The sequence below is a fragment of the Dromaius novaehollandiae genome, chromosome 9, assembly GCF_036370855.1.
Source record: "Dromaius novaehollandiae isolate bDroNov1 chromosome 9, bDroNov1.hap1, whole genome shotgun sequence".
NCBI classification, from domain to species: domain Eukaryota; kingdom Metazoa; phylum Chordata; class Aves; order Casuariiformes; family Dromaiidae; genus Dromaius; species Dromaius novaehollandiae.
The window spans coordinates 19,145,758-19,161,358 of record NC_088106.1 but is presented as its reverse complement, the minus strand read 5'-3'; the positions used below and the strand labels follow the sequence as shown (position 1 = coordinate 19,161,358).

General features: G+C 36.9%; 1 protein-coding gene across 2 annotated transcripts in view; it reads right to left on the bottom strand.

The window, feature by feature from the left end:
• The window catches only part of TFDP2 (transcription factor Dp-2), a 76,566-nt gene that overhangs the window by 50,197 nt on the left and 10,768 nt on the right, over positions 1-15,601 (bottom strand). For both annotated transcript variants that reach the window (XM_064516863.1, XM_064516864.1), the window contains exons 2-3: positions 12,716-12,809; positions 5,486-5,552 (exon numbers count right to left, since the gene is read on the bottom strand). In XM_064516863.1, the coding sequence (XP_064372933.1) occupies positions 5,486-5,552; positions 12,716-12,730 (82 nt within the window). In that variant the 5' untranslated portion in view covers positions 12,731-12,809. The remainder of the gene's footprint in view (positions 1-5,485; positions 5,553-12,715; positions 12,810-15,601) is intronic.

The following is a 15,601-nucleotide window of genomic DNA, read 5'->3' as shown; positions in this document are numbered from 1 at the left end:
CTTCAGATTGAAAGCAACAGACAGCATGGCTATTGACATGCAAGTGGATCCAGCCTTTATGGCATATTTTATTCTCCAAATCAAAATGAACAAATATGTCATACAGTGTGAACAAGCTATGATATCTCAACAGGGATGCTAGTGTTTGTTAATTGTACCTCAATATTAAAAAAATTAATTAATGCATAACATTTTGGAAAATACAGAAGACTGGAGGTAAAGCAATACATCCATCAGCCTAGAAGTAAAACCTAATATAGACTGGGATCAGGATGATTGAGATATTACTACTAACAGTAATGTCCGGTGCTTTATAAAATTATTCAATTCAATTATTCTCTGAACAGATCAATTCCTTGTCTCACAAAAATTATTTGAAAATGCTACACTTGTTTTAGTCTTTTTTCCCTAGTATCATGACACAATTATCACAAATTACTGAAACAAGAAAGATAATTATCTAGACAGTGCCTAACAAATTACTTCATGAAGGCCTAAAACTAGTCTGTGGTGTTCTGCACAGTTTAGAAAACTATGAAGGTGCTGCAGCTCTAGACATCTTCTGTGGAGACTTTCATGCTCTCCAGCTCTGAAGTCTGATGCAGCTAAAATGTCTTGGTGAGTCAAAAATCACTTTCTTCTAGCTAGCCATTTGTTAATTGCAGTGATTAACAGCAAATATTCAGAGAGGTTGTTCAAAGTGTTTTATAAATTGTAAATCCTCAAGTCTTCTAATACTGATAAGGGGTTGCAGTTGCATTTCACTGGAAGGCTACAGCTGTTCTGACTGGCAACACAACTGCTTAAGGTAAAAACTTTTTTCATCTAGAAATACAGTATGATATTAGATGGGACAGAATATAATTATTATTGTATATTTGTCCAGAATGCATATAAAAGTACCATAAGATTTTAGTGACCAAAAATAATTAGGAACTCCATTCTGAAAATCTTTTTAAAAGATTTTCTGTAGCGTGGTGCCCTCATCTCTGTCAGAGAGGAAATGGTGAAAGTGCTGAATGAAATGCCAGTATTTTTATCTTCCTTAGAGGTCACTCTAATGAACTGTTATGTTTTGTCTTAGTTTGTGAAATCTCAAAGGATTATAGCAGTGCAGCTACATGAATGATAAACAGTAAGAATCTGACCTATATGCACTGAGCAAGCAGCTGTAAAAGTGTAAGATGTTATCAACCAGATGTTTGTTACTTACCTTCTGCCAAAGGTTACTAACCCTAGTGAATATTTAGCTTAGCGAATGGAGAGAATGAAGCATGGTAATGGAGGCCACGGTTTCATTTTAGCACAAACTTATCTCCAAACAAGGAACTGCAAACTTTGCAGCTAGGAGTTAAGTTACAGAAGGCAGCTAAGCCAACCTAACTATTCAGCACCAGAAGCAGAAGGTTCTGATCCCTATTCTTTCACCTCCTTTCTTAGAGGCACTGCTCCCCCTTCCTCATGCTAACTCCTCTGTTCACTGGACGTTTTCCTGAGCCAATTAAACTTGCTAGCCCAGCAGAAAGTTATTCACATACCCCTTACCCCCAGCTGGATTCATTTCTTCCAGGCTAGTGAGTGTAGTGGTCTAATGTGCATCAGAGCCACTACAAAGTAAGTAAGTGCCTAGGGGGGACTGAGGGAAAGTGGGACCTCATAGTTTCAGCAGTGGCAGTGACTCTTTAGACTGGCTTCGCCATACTGTGCAACTTCTCAGCCAGGAGCTGAATGATTTCTCTCAAAGGAAGCTCATCTACTCCATACATATCCCACCAATCTCAGGCTTACTGTTAATTATCTTTTATTTAATGGAGCCACTTTACAAAAATTAAATGCAAAAAATCAAGTTCCCAGCAATCTGCTTAGTAAGATTACCCAATTTATTTAGGCATCTAACATATACACTCCACAAGTATCTATCCTTTCCTCCTTTTACTGTTACCACCCAGCCTGATCCAGTTTACCCCATACTAGCTTGGTCAACGTACAACTCTGTGGTTATTTGCACCATAGTAGAGACTTACTGTGCCATATTTCTATCCCACCTTCTGGGGCTTCTAGCACATGTAAGCAGTGTTAGGATCAGTCACAGGATTAAGATAATTAGAGGATGACTTGGGAAAGAAGTACTAAAAATGCTCTGCAAAGTTATATTTTAGATCTTTAGATCATTTCACCCTGTAAAAAGATGCATGTAACCAAAAAAAGGTACTAAGAGGAGGTTTGAAAAAAATAATGGAGAGCCTGTAAGCAGCTGAGATACAGAGACACTATTTTAGTGCAAAACATAATTTCCACAGTGCTGAGTATCTACAGAAGCTGAGTTCTATGCAATACTCTAGATCTGAAATTACTACTTTGTGGGACCTGCAAGGAACTCTTTCTGACCCTTCTGCATCAAATCAACAAACTAGCACATGAGTTTCAGTTCTGGTTTTAAGATTGGTCAAACAAGACAGAATTGCTAGCATGTTTGATTTTTTGAGTTTAGAAGTGCTCAAATCTAGGTGCTAGATTTTAGTTTTAGAAAGCTAATAAATCAAAACAATAAAAATGTGGAGATGAATAAGATTTAAAAAGGAAGAAAATTTTAACAACATAATAAGGAGATGAACAATTTTTGCTATTACTCACTTTTGTCAGCAGCAAATACTTCAGACATCCTTACTCTACATTTGTTAGTTCTAGCAAAGATATTTTCTAGAAGTCATTAAAACAGAATATAATTCTATAAACATACACACACACTCTTTCTTCTTCTCAGCTTCTAACTAAGCTCAATGGTAGGTGAAATAATCCACATGTCACACTTCAAAAAATACTAGAAAGGTCTTCTAGTACCTATTAGTACTAGTCTTCTAATATCAGTATCTTATAAATAATTTAGATTTTTATTTTTTAAAAAGTCCCCTTGATTTGGATTAATACAAAAGATCATGATTACAAAGCCACTCTTTTCTATCATAAATTATATATAAAAATACAGTATAGAAAAAGGATGTAGTTCTACAATACTCCAAAAGAAAATGTAATTCCTAAAATTTCTCCCTTTCCTATCCTACCCCAAGCAGCTTAGGTTGATTATGCCAGAATATCTTCATTACCTATGTTAACAGAAGTTGAAAACAAAGCAGAAACAGTAAATTAAGGTGTCTAATGTCAAAAAAAATCCCTCTGGACATTTTTCTCTGACTAGCTGCTACTCTGTCATCTTTCTGCTCTTTAATTGTGTAGTTCTAAAAAGTGTGAGCCATCTTAAGTTTGTGCTGTCTCATTCTCCATTGCCCCAGCTCCACCTCTTCAAGCCTCCCACGTACCAGAATGGGCACTTGCCTGACTTTGTAATGCACCAATCCCAAGGCTAAGTCCCAGAATAATATTCACTTTTTTGAAGCTTGAGGTCTCTGTTGGATCAGAGAAGTGTCCTATTTCCAAGCAGAAGGCAGAAATAGGACTTTACATGCATCAATATAAATCAGTTTAAACAGACCTGAACCACAGGGCATCTCCTGGAGTGTGACTCCCTAGGAATTGCTCCTCTGGGAGCAGACTGATCCTCCTTGTACAGCGAGCCTCACCATTTAATGTCATACATATCATGACCATGCCAACCAACAGCTCTGATTTCATTCAGTATCTGCAATTACGTCCCACAAGGTATGTGATAATTTATGTATTTAGGGAATAAAGAGCTTTCTCAAAACCAATATTGTTTGATGTTTAGAACAAATAATTTCATCTACAGTAGACCTTAATCAACAATAGCAAGCACTTAGCATCTTCTCGCAACATAGACTGGCCCACCTTCTCATAGAGCAAATCAGTCGGACTTTCCAGAACAGAAGCTCAACAACCTTTAATATACGAATGCTTTTAGAGTAGAGCTTCAGACTTTTCAAGCCATTTAATAAATTCAATAACATCCTGAAGATAAGCTTTCTTGAGACAATACAACTTGCATTAACCACTTACCATTGCTAAAAGGGGGAAGTTCCACTCTCAAACCAGTTCTGGAACTCGTTAAAGCCCTCTATGAGCTGACTAAACCCACTTGTCTTTGCAGAAAGCTAATCCGGGAGGGAGTAAAAGCAAAACAAAACCAACAACCCTTCTGCCCCCCAACAAAGCAAAAGCCGATTGCTTTTTGCTAGTTTAACAAGTTGAAACAGCTCACAGAAAAGTCTTAGACTGCAAATCCATGAGCAAGGAGAGCGAGCCACCAGATAAATTAAGTCTGGAAGACATTGCTAAAAACCAGTAGTTCTATTAGTTCTAGAATAATCCTGAAGTGTTTGCTGAACTATGTCTTGCCTTAAGAAGATATTTCTACTATCTTCCTGCTTGCTCACTGTGAAGTTAACTAAGTGTTCTGAAAGTAGTAAACATCCCATAATAGGTCAAATAATAATTTATCATTGATCAATATCACTTTATTAAAGCACCACATGTACATCCCAAGGAAGACCTGGAGCTCAAAATAAGTAACATAAAGATGTACTGTGACATAATCCTTAGGAGATGTACAACTTCAGTAATTAACAAAAGATACAATTACCATCGTCATTTTATACAAAGAACTACAGATCAAAACATAATATATGGTTATATTTTGAATTAATTCTCATGCAATATCATGGACACCAAGCAAAGTTAGGAGCATTTTTTGATATTTATATAGCTAGCATTCAAACATCATAACTCTGGGCATTCGTCTCAATTTTAGGCAGGATATTAAACTGCTAAAAGTTAAGAAATATTAGGCTTTAAAGATAGAGATTATTCCCCACATGACCACTGCAGAGTTGATTGTACCTCTTGTCATAATCACATACCTAAAGGCACTCCTGGAAGGTATTTGCATATTACAGTAATGACAGCCTGCATAAAAACAGTGTAAAATAGAACTCTCCAAAACATCTCGTAAAGGTGATTAATATAGACAGGCCACTGGACTCTATCACTTACGGATCTGATCCAGAATTACAGCTGAAGCATAGAAAAATCAGATAACTTGCCCAACATCACAAAAGAGTTGTGAAGTCAGAGCATTTTCATCTCCATCCACAAGATCTTCCTCCTTCAGCAGCTAAAATGAACCATGGAGAAGGTCACGCTTAACCTTCCCTCCCCTTTTGGAGAATCACTAAAACAGAGCCTGGGAATTTTAGGGAGGGGGGAAACAGGAACTCAGCACATTATTCACTATAAGAAAAAAGAGAGGCTTATCTAACCCTTTAGTTGCTTTCACCATAATCTCTAATCATTCCCCTCTTAAAACCTGAAGATCTGAGACACTTGCACATCAGTAACACCACACGTACCACTGTGGATTTATGCTATACATTTTGAACTTTAAATTGAGTCCTCCAAAACTGAATTAACCACATGCAGTGAAGTCAGCAATAATACTCATTTACTAAATACAAGAGAAAAATAAGTCTTAACGTACGCTTCTTTTCTAGGTATACAAACAGAATTCTCTTACCTTTTGTTGGACTCTGGTTCTGATCTATAAATCCTTTCAAGTCGCCATTTGCGGGAGTCACACCAACCTGAACAAAACATTTTTGCAGTCTTAAAATATGATAAATCTTTGTATGTTTTCTAGTATGCAAACCAACAGTACCATGAAAACACAAATTTTGTATACTCAATGGTGAGAAATTTTTCAAACACATGCCAAGTATACTACTTATCTACTCTGTTCCAAAAACTTACATTTCTACTTTTAACAAATGCCCAGGTTAAATAGATTTCTACAACATAACTCAAAAAAACAAAGAGGAATGAAACATCTGCTCTAAGTTTCCAACACACTATAATCCTATAGATAGCACAGTCTAAAGAGAGCTTGAGGTCCAAAGCAAAGGTTCCATAACATTTGCTGTGTATATCTGAAGACAAATTTTATTTTTAATTAAGTTCTTTAATTTAGAAAAACTCTCAATATCCTGATACTGTACTACGCATAACCCATGTCATTGTCACCTCTGTCATACAAAACAGCTGCCATCTGTAGCACAGGAGGAAACTACCCAATCTCCAGTCTTCTCAGTACTATGCCATATGACCTATGGGTCTGAGGAGATGCGACTATTGGTGCATTTTAAACATATTCCCAGTCTTCAGAAATAGACGGGGTTACCTTGAGGGTAAATTCCTGGAGACAGAGAGGATTTAGATCAGGACAGAGGGGACAGAATGGTGCATGTCAGATTTTGGCAAATATACAAACCATAGAAAGGAGTTTGTGCTATAGAAAAACAAACGCTCACCGCTCCTGGCTGAGGGAGGGAAAAGACTGGAAAGTTGCTCAGATCCCAGTTGACAAGGGGTGGGCCCAGCAACAGCAGGTAACAATAAGGCATTCTGCAGTTGCAGAGCATTATGCTTGCACCACCTTAGTAACCTCCGTTCAACAAGGCTTTCTGTTTTGCTTCCAAGACGGAAGCTGCGATAAGCACAGAGGGACTGAGCTCCTTTAGAGTCTGCTCAGAAATCATAGCACGATTCCTCCAGTAGGCAATTAAGCTAAATCCTACAAGATCTTAAAAAATAATTTAAAAAGATTGTAAGAATGGAGTACTTCTGCAAATAATTGGGACAAAGGGTTTGGGTATCCAAGTTAAGAAAAAACAATCATACAATCAAGAATCAAATAGTTGCTTTATTTTACAAAAGCATGTAGTAATAATGGAACATGATGCTAGGGCCACTTAGTAGAACTTTAATCACAAGTGAGAGAATCATTTGATTGTGAACAAATGAAATGGCAGTATCATAACACTAAAATAAACTATCCCAGAACAAAAACACCCTACTACAAGCATCCAATTGTTAGGTTCAGCCAGAGAACTTGTATTTATCAAGTGATTTTTTTAGGGGGAAAATCAGCACACGACACGGTGACAAACTCTTCTGAAACAATTTTAGAGATTTTTTTCACTATCAGGAGCAACAAATTAACCTCAGCAGCTGCTGCACTGTTTTTTCACTCAGGGATCAGGATTTTATCCACAAACTTTCCTCCCTTTCACCACTAGGGGCACAGCATCTGAATGCAATACATCATGCCGCAGAAGTTACAGAATCCAAATTTCTTCAAGTCCCTGTATAATATGCTGTACAATAGTTAATAAGGATGGCAAAATAGCTTTGACACATCTGCCTGGCAGATACAGGCATGCATACATGTGGTTTTTTTGGTTTTTTTTTTTTTTTTTTTTTACATAAACAGATTGCATATTTTCCAATTCAAGACAGATCACCTGTTGACTACATTGATACGACACTTACCAGGAATAAAATTAGCATTTTTCTGGTCTGTGAAAAATTTGATTTTAAGGAGCAAAAGTGATCTCATACATAATTCTACAAACACAGTTGTTCCCTGAACTTAATGTTTTGCAGCTACTGATGATAATCCCAGCTCTGCATCACAACACACTTGCACCCTTTGCTGCTTGTTTCTTGGACTCAGAAATATAGCTTCGCACTATGAAGCTTTGTCAGCTATTGCTTCCTCTCATCTGTGTTTTTTTTTTAAACACATTGTCAGTATCACCCATTCTTGTCAAGAAATTTCTTAACATCCCATCAGAGATCATTTAAATTCCGTTATTTATCAAAGTCAGATAGCCTAAAGTTACTCACATTTGCTTCTTAGTGGACCTGAAAACTTCACATTAAAAAACACACAGTTTTCAGCCCAGTAAATCAACAGAAACCAAAATAAATTTACTTAAGTACACTGGGCTGAAGACTGCAAATTGCCTTTAGCATTCAATCTTTCCACAGAGAACTGGGGCTGATTTCCCTTTAAGTGTCCAACTTTAATCAACCTACTAAGTCAGAATCTTCAAACTCACCTTCACTGACAACTGTCTGACATTTTACATCACCACCACATTTTATGGCTTTACCAAGTCTAAACAATTTAGGTTGTTCTTTTGGATGAGTATTGTTGTTAAAAACAGTTCATCCATGCCAAAAATGTCAAGAGCAGAGAGGGGTGAGGATTCTCCCTCAATTAAAACCAAAAAACCCTCCTAAACTGAAGCAGCTCTGATGCTTCCATAACTTGAAGCCAGAAACTGAAGTTCGTGTACAGCAGAAGTGAGAATGAAGAAAGTGTAACTTACTGGAAAAAGTAATCAGTAGTGTGCATTCTACCATTATCATTAAATACTGCCTAAAATTAGCTGTGTTACATGCTTCTGAAAACAAACCCATAGAGATGCTCAATATAGTTCAGTAGTTTATCTCAAAAGTTGTCTGAACTGAACTTGCACTTTCCTCTCACAGCCAACTGGACTGTTCATATACTATTCCCAACCAGCAACCAAATACTCCAGCTGTTGTAGACTACCATAGCATTCAAAGTTGCCTTTGAGAAAGGAAAAAAAGTCTGTGGAAATCTTTTTCTCTGTTTTTCTTTTTCTTTTTTTTTCTTTCCTTCCACTAGGAGGCAACAGTACATAGGTAATGAAGGTGGTGTGTTGGGGGCGGGGGGAAATTAATGTGAATATCTGCATTTGAGCATGGGGAAAGAGGAGGGAGATAGGAAAACAAATGCAGGAAGGTTTCATATGGTTCAGAGATTTTAGTAGCAGGTCTATATGGGAAACAAAAGGATTCTAGTATTCTTTCATCTGAGTGCATGTGCTGCAATGAAGGTTGAAAACGTTTGGTAAAGTTGGAAAGTTTAGCGAGCTACACAATATACTGCATTGAAAGGACTGCAAAAGATTGCAAAGTCAAGATGACGAGCCAGAACTGTCAGATCATACCACTTTTGCCTATGCACAGTACAACAATAACAATATCAGTTTCTCCTCAGGGTCCCTGCCTGTGCAAGAAACAGAGGAGGATTTTAAATCAGAGCTTCACAAAAAGAACAGGGGAACTACAGGGATAAAGATCAAGTGTTAGATAAAAAGGCCAACTATTTCCAAAATAAATTATTATGATTCCCATGAATACCTTTCTAGATTTACAATTGTACATGTCCCTATTGATTCATATCAGTGCTTCAATTAAACACTGAAGATGATATACATATGTACAGTCAGCCCAGGAAGACTCTCCAGCAGAGTTATTAAAATCCAAACATTTACATTTTATTCTCTCAATGATTTAGATGATTTTTAACAGGTTTAATGTTTAAGGAATCGTAACTAAGTACTTTGGTTTTTTTTGTCCTGTGCTTCAGTGATTCAAATGATACAAAATTACAACAGAATTTCAGTTTGCATAGAAAACACATTTTCAGGATGATGTTCCTAGTACAACATTTATAAAGAGCACCCAATGAACAGCAGCATTTATCTCTATATGTAAGTTTAGAAGAGATTGAAAACAAAGTTGAATTTCATGAGAATTTAAAGGAGAAATGACAGATCTAAAGAAACGTGTCTCTCTTACAGAATAATTATCATATCTAACCACTCAAAAAAGCAACGTTTGATGCAATATTACAATACTGCAGCAGAACAAGAACTTTACAGTACCCCATTACAATGTCAGAGACGTCCCAAGTCATGTTATCATCTGCATTTCTGTAGCACACCATTACGTTTGGGAATCTCTTAGTTTACCCATTCCTAAACTAAAACCAGCAAACTGCATGAACCAGGAAATAGTGGTAACCTATCTCCTGGCAAGAGGAAGAGATGCTATCTCTGTTTCTCACAAGATGTTTGCAGATTTTAGATGTGATCCAAAATGGATTTTAAGGAACAGAAATGAAAAAAAAAAATACATGGCCGTGCTACAAGGAACCCATTTTTACTGAGTCCATATTTAAAGACCTAAGGCTGCAGAGTTAACTTACACAGATATGTTTTATTACTTTTTGTATGGCTCACATATGACATTTCTGCTTTACAACAATGCTCTGGAGTTTCTGGATTATGAATTCATGTAATAAAGCTACCAAAAATGCTGGGTATGGCAGTAGCTGGGCTCCTGTTCCTGGCCATCCGCAGCAAGATGAATCCAGCCACGTAGGAAGATGAAGCATGCACTTGGCAGGCCTTTGCATCCTATTAAATATTTTCATCAACTTTTTTGATCTCCTAGCAGGTGACTGAGAAGTTTCAAAACAAGGGAAAAAAGAAATCCCAGTAAGAGTCTTGGACAGGACAAACTCATTGCCCCTCTGGCTTACCAGTCTTCTCCACTGTTTGACATACTGTTGACTTAGCAAGTCTCCTCCTTCAAGCCCTCCCTTTCCATAGAGAAATTAATTTTCCCATTAACCTGAGATGCTTTCGCTCTCTCTATCCTAGAATTAGCATGCAGATTATAGCATGCAAGAGTTGTTCATGGCTAGGGAATCCATAAACTGGCTGGTTTCTTATACCTTTTAGTCCTGATAGACTGATTGGCAGACATACTGCAGTAGTATCACTTCCATAAACAACCTGGGTAGGACCTAAAACGGGCTCTCTCATCGTGACCTAAAAGAATACCTGCATGGAATATCAGTGCAGAAAAGCTACTGTGCTTTACATAACTTTTAAAGAGTTTCCAGTGTAAGACAGTTGTTAGGGCTTGTTTAGAAAGAGTACTGCAAGAAATGCTTTTTACTGTGTACTTACATTGGCCTCAATTTATCAGCTGTAGTGTGTGTGCACACTGTGCCTAAAAAAAGACCCACTCTTTTTCTTTTTTTTTTTTTTTTCTTTTAATGAGATCAAGCATAGGACAAAATTAAACGTTGATTGAACTGAAACAGTGTTTTAGGAAGTCGGTGTCTTTAGCTGTCAGTTACTTCCTGCGTAACCGAGATACCCAAACTGATCATGCAAGTGCCCCATATCTATTTCCATGCAAAGTAAAGTAGGCCTGCTCAACCAGCTTCAGCAGTTAACTAACTTATTTTCTTCCATATTGACATGGGAAAGGAGAACTCTTACAGCCATTCAATTAACCTCCTCTATGATAAACCATCCACCACCTGCGAAGCAGTAGCAAATACTCTTAAGAGCACATATACAGAAATTCAGATTAGACAATCAAAACTAATAGTTCTTATTCAAATAATCTGTTTGAGGCATATTGTTTACTTTATCCTAAAAATAACTTTAATAGGTATTTGGTCTTTTTTTCTTTTTGCATTTTTCAATACTTTTGTGATGCTTTCCTACCTGAATAACAGGTAGGAATGTATGTACAAGACAGATAAGAAAAAGGCATTGTATTACATAAGCAAAGAGTGAAATAACCCATTATAATAGGGCAATTAAAATTACGTCCATTTACAAAGTATATGGTCAGCATGTAAACATCTCATCTCCAAGAGAATCTATAACTTCTATTCAACATTTTGTTACTCATAACTGTTTTGGTTAGAATTCTTTTCCAAGGAACGTCAAACTACCCTTAAGCAGTGTTCCACAAACAGATACTAGAAAGTGTTTATCACCTATCCTTCTGCAATGCAATAGCATGCTGCATTTAGAGAAAGTGAGCACTGAGCCCAGCCTTGATAATTTTCCCATCATGTACTTGAATTAAGGTTAGCAAGGAAAAGCAGTGACGAGGAATGTTGTTCATTCAACGTACAGATGTATCTAGTCTATGGAAGCATTCTGCCAGAGTGCTGCAGATTAAGAGAGAAAGCATATGACCACCCCTGTTTTTACTTTTTACAGTTGAATCTGGCTTATGAAATAAACAAGTCAACAGTAGTTGCATATATATGTATCAAATTATTTTCTGGCTTGGTCAGCTTGAATCAAACAGATAAACCTAAGAAAACAAAGCCTCACCTGGTGCTGCATACAAAATGAAATTATTTAACAGAATAAAAATTTCCAAGTCTGGAAATCTTATTTAACCAAACTATGTCCCTGCCGTCAATCTAACCAAATATGTACAGAAACTTTTGCAGTTACTGAATAACTGAACAGAGAGCTGTCCTAGGGTTAGGATATATTTTTATTCTGAGGTTCTTGCTTCTTTAATCATGTTGATGTTAGTTCCTAAACCTCTTCAGATTTAATTTGACAGGATAACCTATGAAAGACAGCCAATGGGTAAATTGCTCAATGCCCAAAGTAATACTCCACTCACTGACTGTCAAGCTTAATCAAAACTGTTCTCTACATAAGTTGTGTACATCAAGAGGCACAGCTGCTCAGGCAGAAAATTAAGGTCAAGATGTTTTCCATTTCATAAGCCTCTCCAGAACTGTGGATGGGGAAGCAAAGATACAGCCTCTGGACTCCACAACACAGTCTAGCCACATGTGGTAGAAGAATGAACAGGAAGGCCCTCAGTAGTCTAGAAATCAAGAGTGTAGAGACATTAGTAAAGAAATATGCTATCTTTCTGCTCTTCCTAGAGCTTTGAGACTCAGACTCACCAGAAGGATCTACTCTGGTGCAAAGCTGAGCTGCTTCAGCAAAATAAGAAGCTCTTTGATAGGTTGGGAGCAAGTGTTAGGAGCAAGTGTTAGAGGAAACACCATAAAGCATTGCCTCAACTGCCAACTTGCCCTACAGCTGATTAAACCCCATATCCTTAAAGAACTTCTAGCTAGTTTAAATGTATCAAAATACCACGGGAGATGATAGGATGTATGTAGTATACAAAAATCCTGTCCATACAAGAAACCAAAACACAAAAACCTTCAAATTCTGATAGCCAGAAGCAACTGGCAGCATGCCAATATAAAGAAGTAATACATGTTGTTTAATTATAAACTTACATTTTTTGCCGTCATGTCAGACAATATTGCTTTATATTCCGTAAAACCATAAGATATCCCTTTTCATCTTCAAAGAATCTTTAAAATGAACATCCTGTAAGAAAGTTAATTAAAACATCTTAGTTAAAACACATTTTTAGTTAGCTGTCTATCTGAAACCCTGCACTTCCAGAGGGTACTAGATGCTTTCTTGTGTAGTTGGGGTGGATTGGGGTATTTTTGTTTATTTATTTGATTTTAATAATATCAATCACCAGAATAGTAAGGTTCTGCAAAGATTAGTATCATTTACATCACTTGGAATAGCCAGAGATGTAAAGCATGTTATATAAAGGCCCAACTATATTATGTCATACCATTATTAAAGGATTATAATTAAACCCATGCAATCATTTGTATCTAGTGCAGACTGACCCTAAAAACTGGAAGTGATTTAATTCTTCCCATTGCATCTTTAACATCACACAGTAGATAAAGTTCCTAATTCCATCTCTATAGACATTGAAAGATTTCTGTAAGATGTAGGAAATACTATAAAATGTATATACACAGCAAACATTTAATATTTTAGGAAACCTCGAAGTAAAAACATTCCAGTTCTCCTTTGCCTTTTTCATATTTTCAGGCTTTTTAATTAAGCATGTATTATAGGCTTAAAATTATAATGAGAAGTATAATATTAGAATTCCATGAAAAGACAAACATTTTGCTATACTGAAGAATACTTACAATGACTTCCTCATTTTTATCAAAAGAAGTCTCACAGAAAGATTTATAACAACAGACAAAATGAAAACAAGTTACAGATCAATGCTAGCAGCACAAACTATCTTAAAGATAAACTTAACTTGACAAAAACTTTAAGTAGTTTAAAAGGACTACTTGTTGTTAATAAATGTACTACAAAAGACATCTGAATTGCAACTGGATGTATAAGAGAGGGAAAGATGTTCACACTTTCAAGTGTGGAATCAATTCAACAAAACCTTTTGGAGGAAGTATATGCTGGTTACCAGCTGTGGGTCATGATCATTAACAGCAGATATCACCAGCTGCAAAGGCATGGTGCAAGTTAACACAATTTCCCCTGTATCCTAATCTATGCCAACTTTGAGAATGGCCATTGTCTTCACCTCCTTTTTAGGAAAGCACTGAAAATTGTTCCTAGTAGTGTGTGCATCCATGGCAGACCCCATCATCACTGCATTCCTGGGTTTAGACAATCCAAAAGACGGTCTTAAATTTATCTGAACTACAAATAACACCTTAGAAAGAACAGCACATATATATAAAGCTAAGAGATAAGAAAAGTTGTGGGCTTGACTTACCAGTAAACCTTGAAAAACAAACTACTCCAACGATTTTACACAAACACACATATGCTAGAAGCTAGACAACCCAAGTTTTTGTGTAAGTAGAAGATATAAATAATGGATAGAAAAGACATGAAAATAATGAAACAAGCAAAAAGTTCTGGAACAAAAGAAGTGACAAAGGGGACCAACCGCCATCCATGACAAACAGTTCAGAATCACTGCAACATTAACATTAATTTGCATCTCAAAATTGAGATTTAATCAACAGCCATAGCAGCAATTATTACATTTGTCAGCAAACAGCATAAGGAGGACTTACTTAATCAAGCACTATTACTATTGTATATTTGACGTTCACACAAAAAAGTTTAAAACAGTGAAGATTTTCATTTTAAGGAAAAAAGAAAGGACAGTGAAAGCGTCAAGGGCTGATTCAGTATCCTTTACATTGCAAGTTTGTATTAGCCAAGTTTTGAGCAGTGAGGTGATGGAGAAATGATGCTAACATAAGCGGAACTGCTATGCTGGGGAGCTGTAATACTTTCTTACAGACTATGAAAATGGGGATCTGCCCTGACTTCAGACAGGACACTACAGAAAGACATCTATTCACACTGTTGGGGAAAGGGACTACTTGATCTGCGCAACCATCCTGAAACCTGCAGAAGAGCCACAGAAATGCCATAAAACAGCTGTCATGGAAAAGAGCAAATTCCTGAACTGCTCTTCAGTGAAGTGCAGTGCAGTGAATCCCTGCACTGTGTCTGAAAATCAGGATCTGTGGGCCTTTTCTTTTGCCACCTTCTTGTTCCTTCCACACACACTCCAAACACATCACCTGGAGCTCTGGGCAAAGCATATGATGCAGTTTGCTTTCACTGTCTTGCTTTAAGAGACTTTACAAGTAACTTAAATAAAACATAGTTAAGAATACATTTGCTAAGCAGTTTTAACTTGTTTACAGATATGCAAACTAGTTTCATCTTTGACAGGTTATTTGCCATCAAGCCTAGTGATCCAGAAAGTATTGTCCATGAACTATTACAGTCTTTTGCCGCAACGCTCTTCAGCCAGTACAAACAGTTGGTATTCTTCCAGCTTTATGAACACATTTTGTCAAGCTCCAGAAGCCAGACTTTGTGACCCCACCATCTGCCATGACCTCTTGTCAGGTCCAGACAAAAGAACCGACACAGATGGTCTCAAAATGGAGATTCCCTTCATTCCCAATTGCTATTTGACAGCTTGCTCCATACAGACAGAGAAACATAAAACTCTACCTTTGTGTTTTTTAACTGGTTTCTACTGAAGTGAAGCTGTATAAAGACAGGTTTAGAGCACAAGGCACATAACACATAAAGATTGCTTTATTTGAACTTAAGATTTCCCCTTCATAATCCAAGCCTTGGTTTCTAATCCGCCCTGACGATTTTTGCCTTTTGGTCAAATATCCTACAGTACAGTGAGCTAACTGAGCTGCGCTAACTCAACATCACAAATTTTGAGCTGCAGTTTCTTCCGGAACATATGTTGCCTAATCACTCATGCCAGTAACATTAAAAGCCAGTTT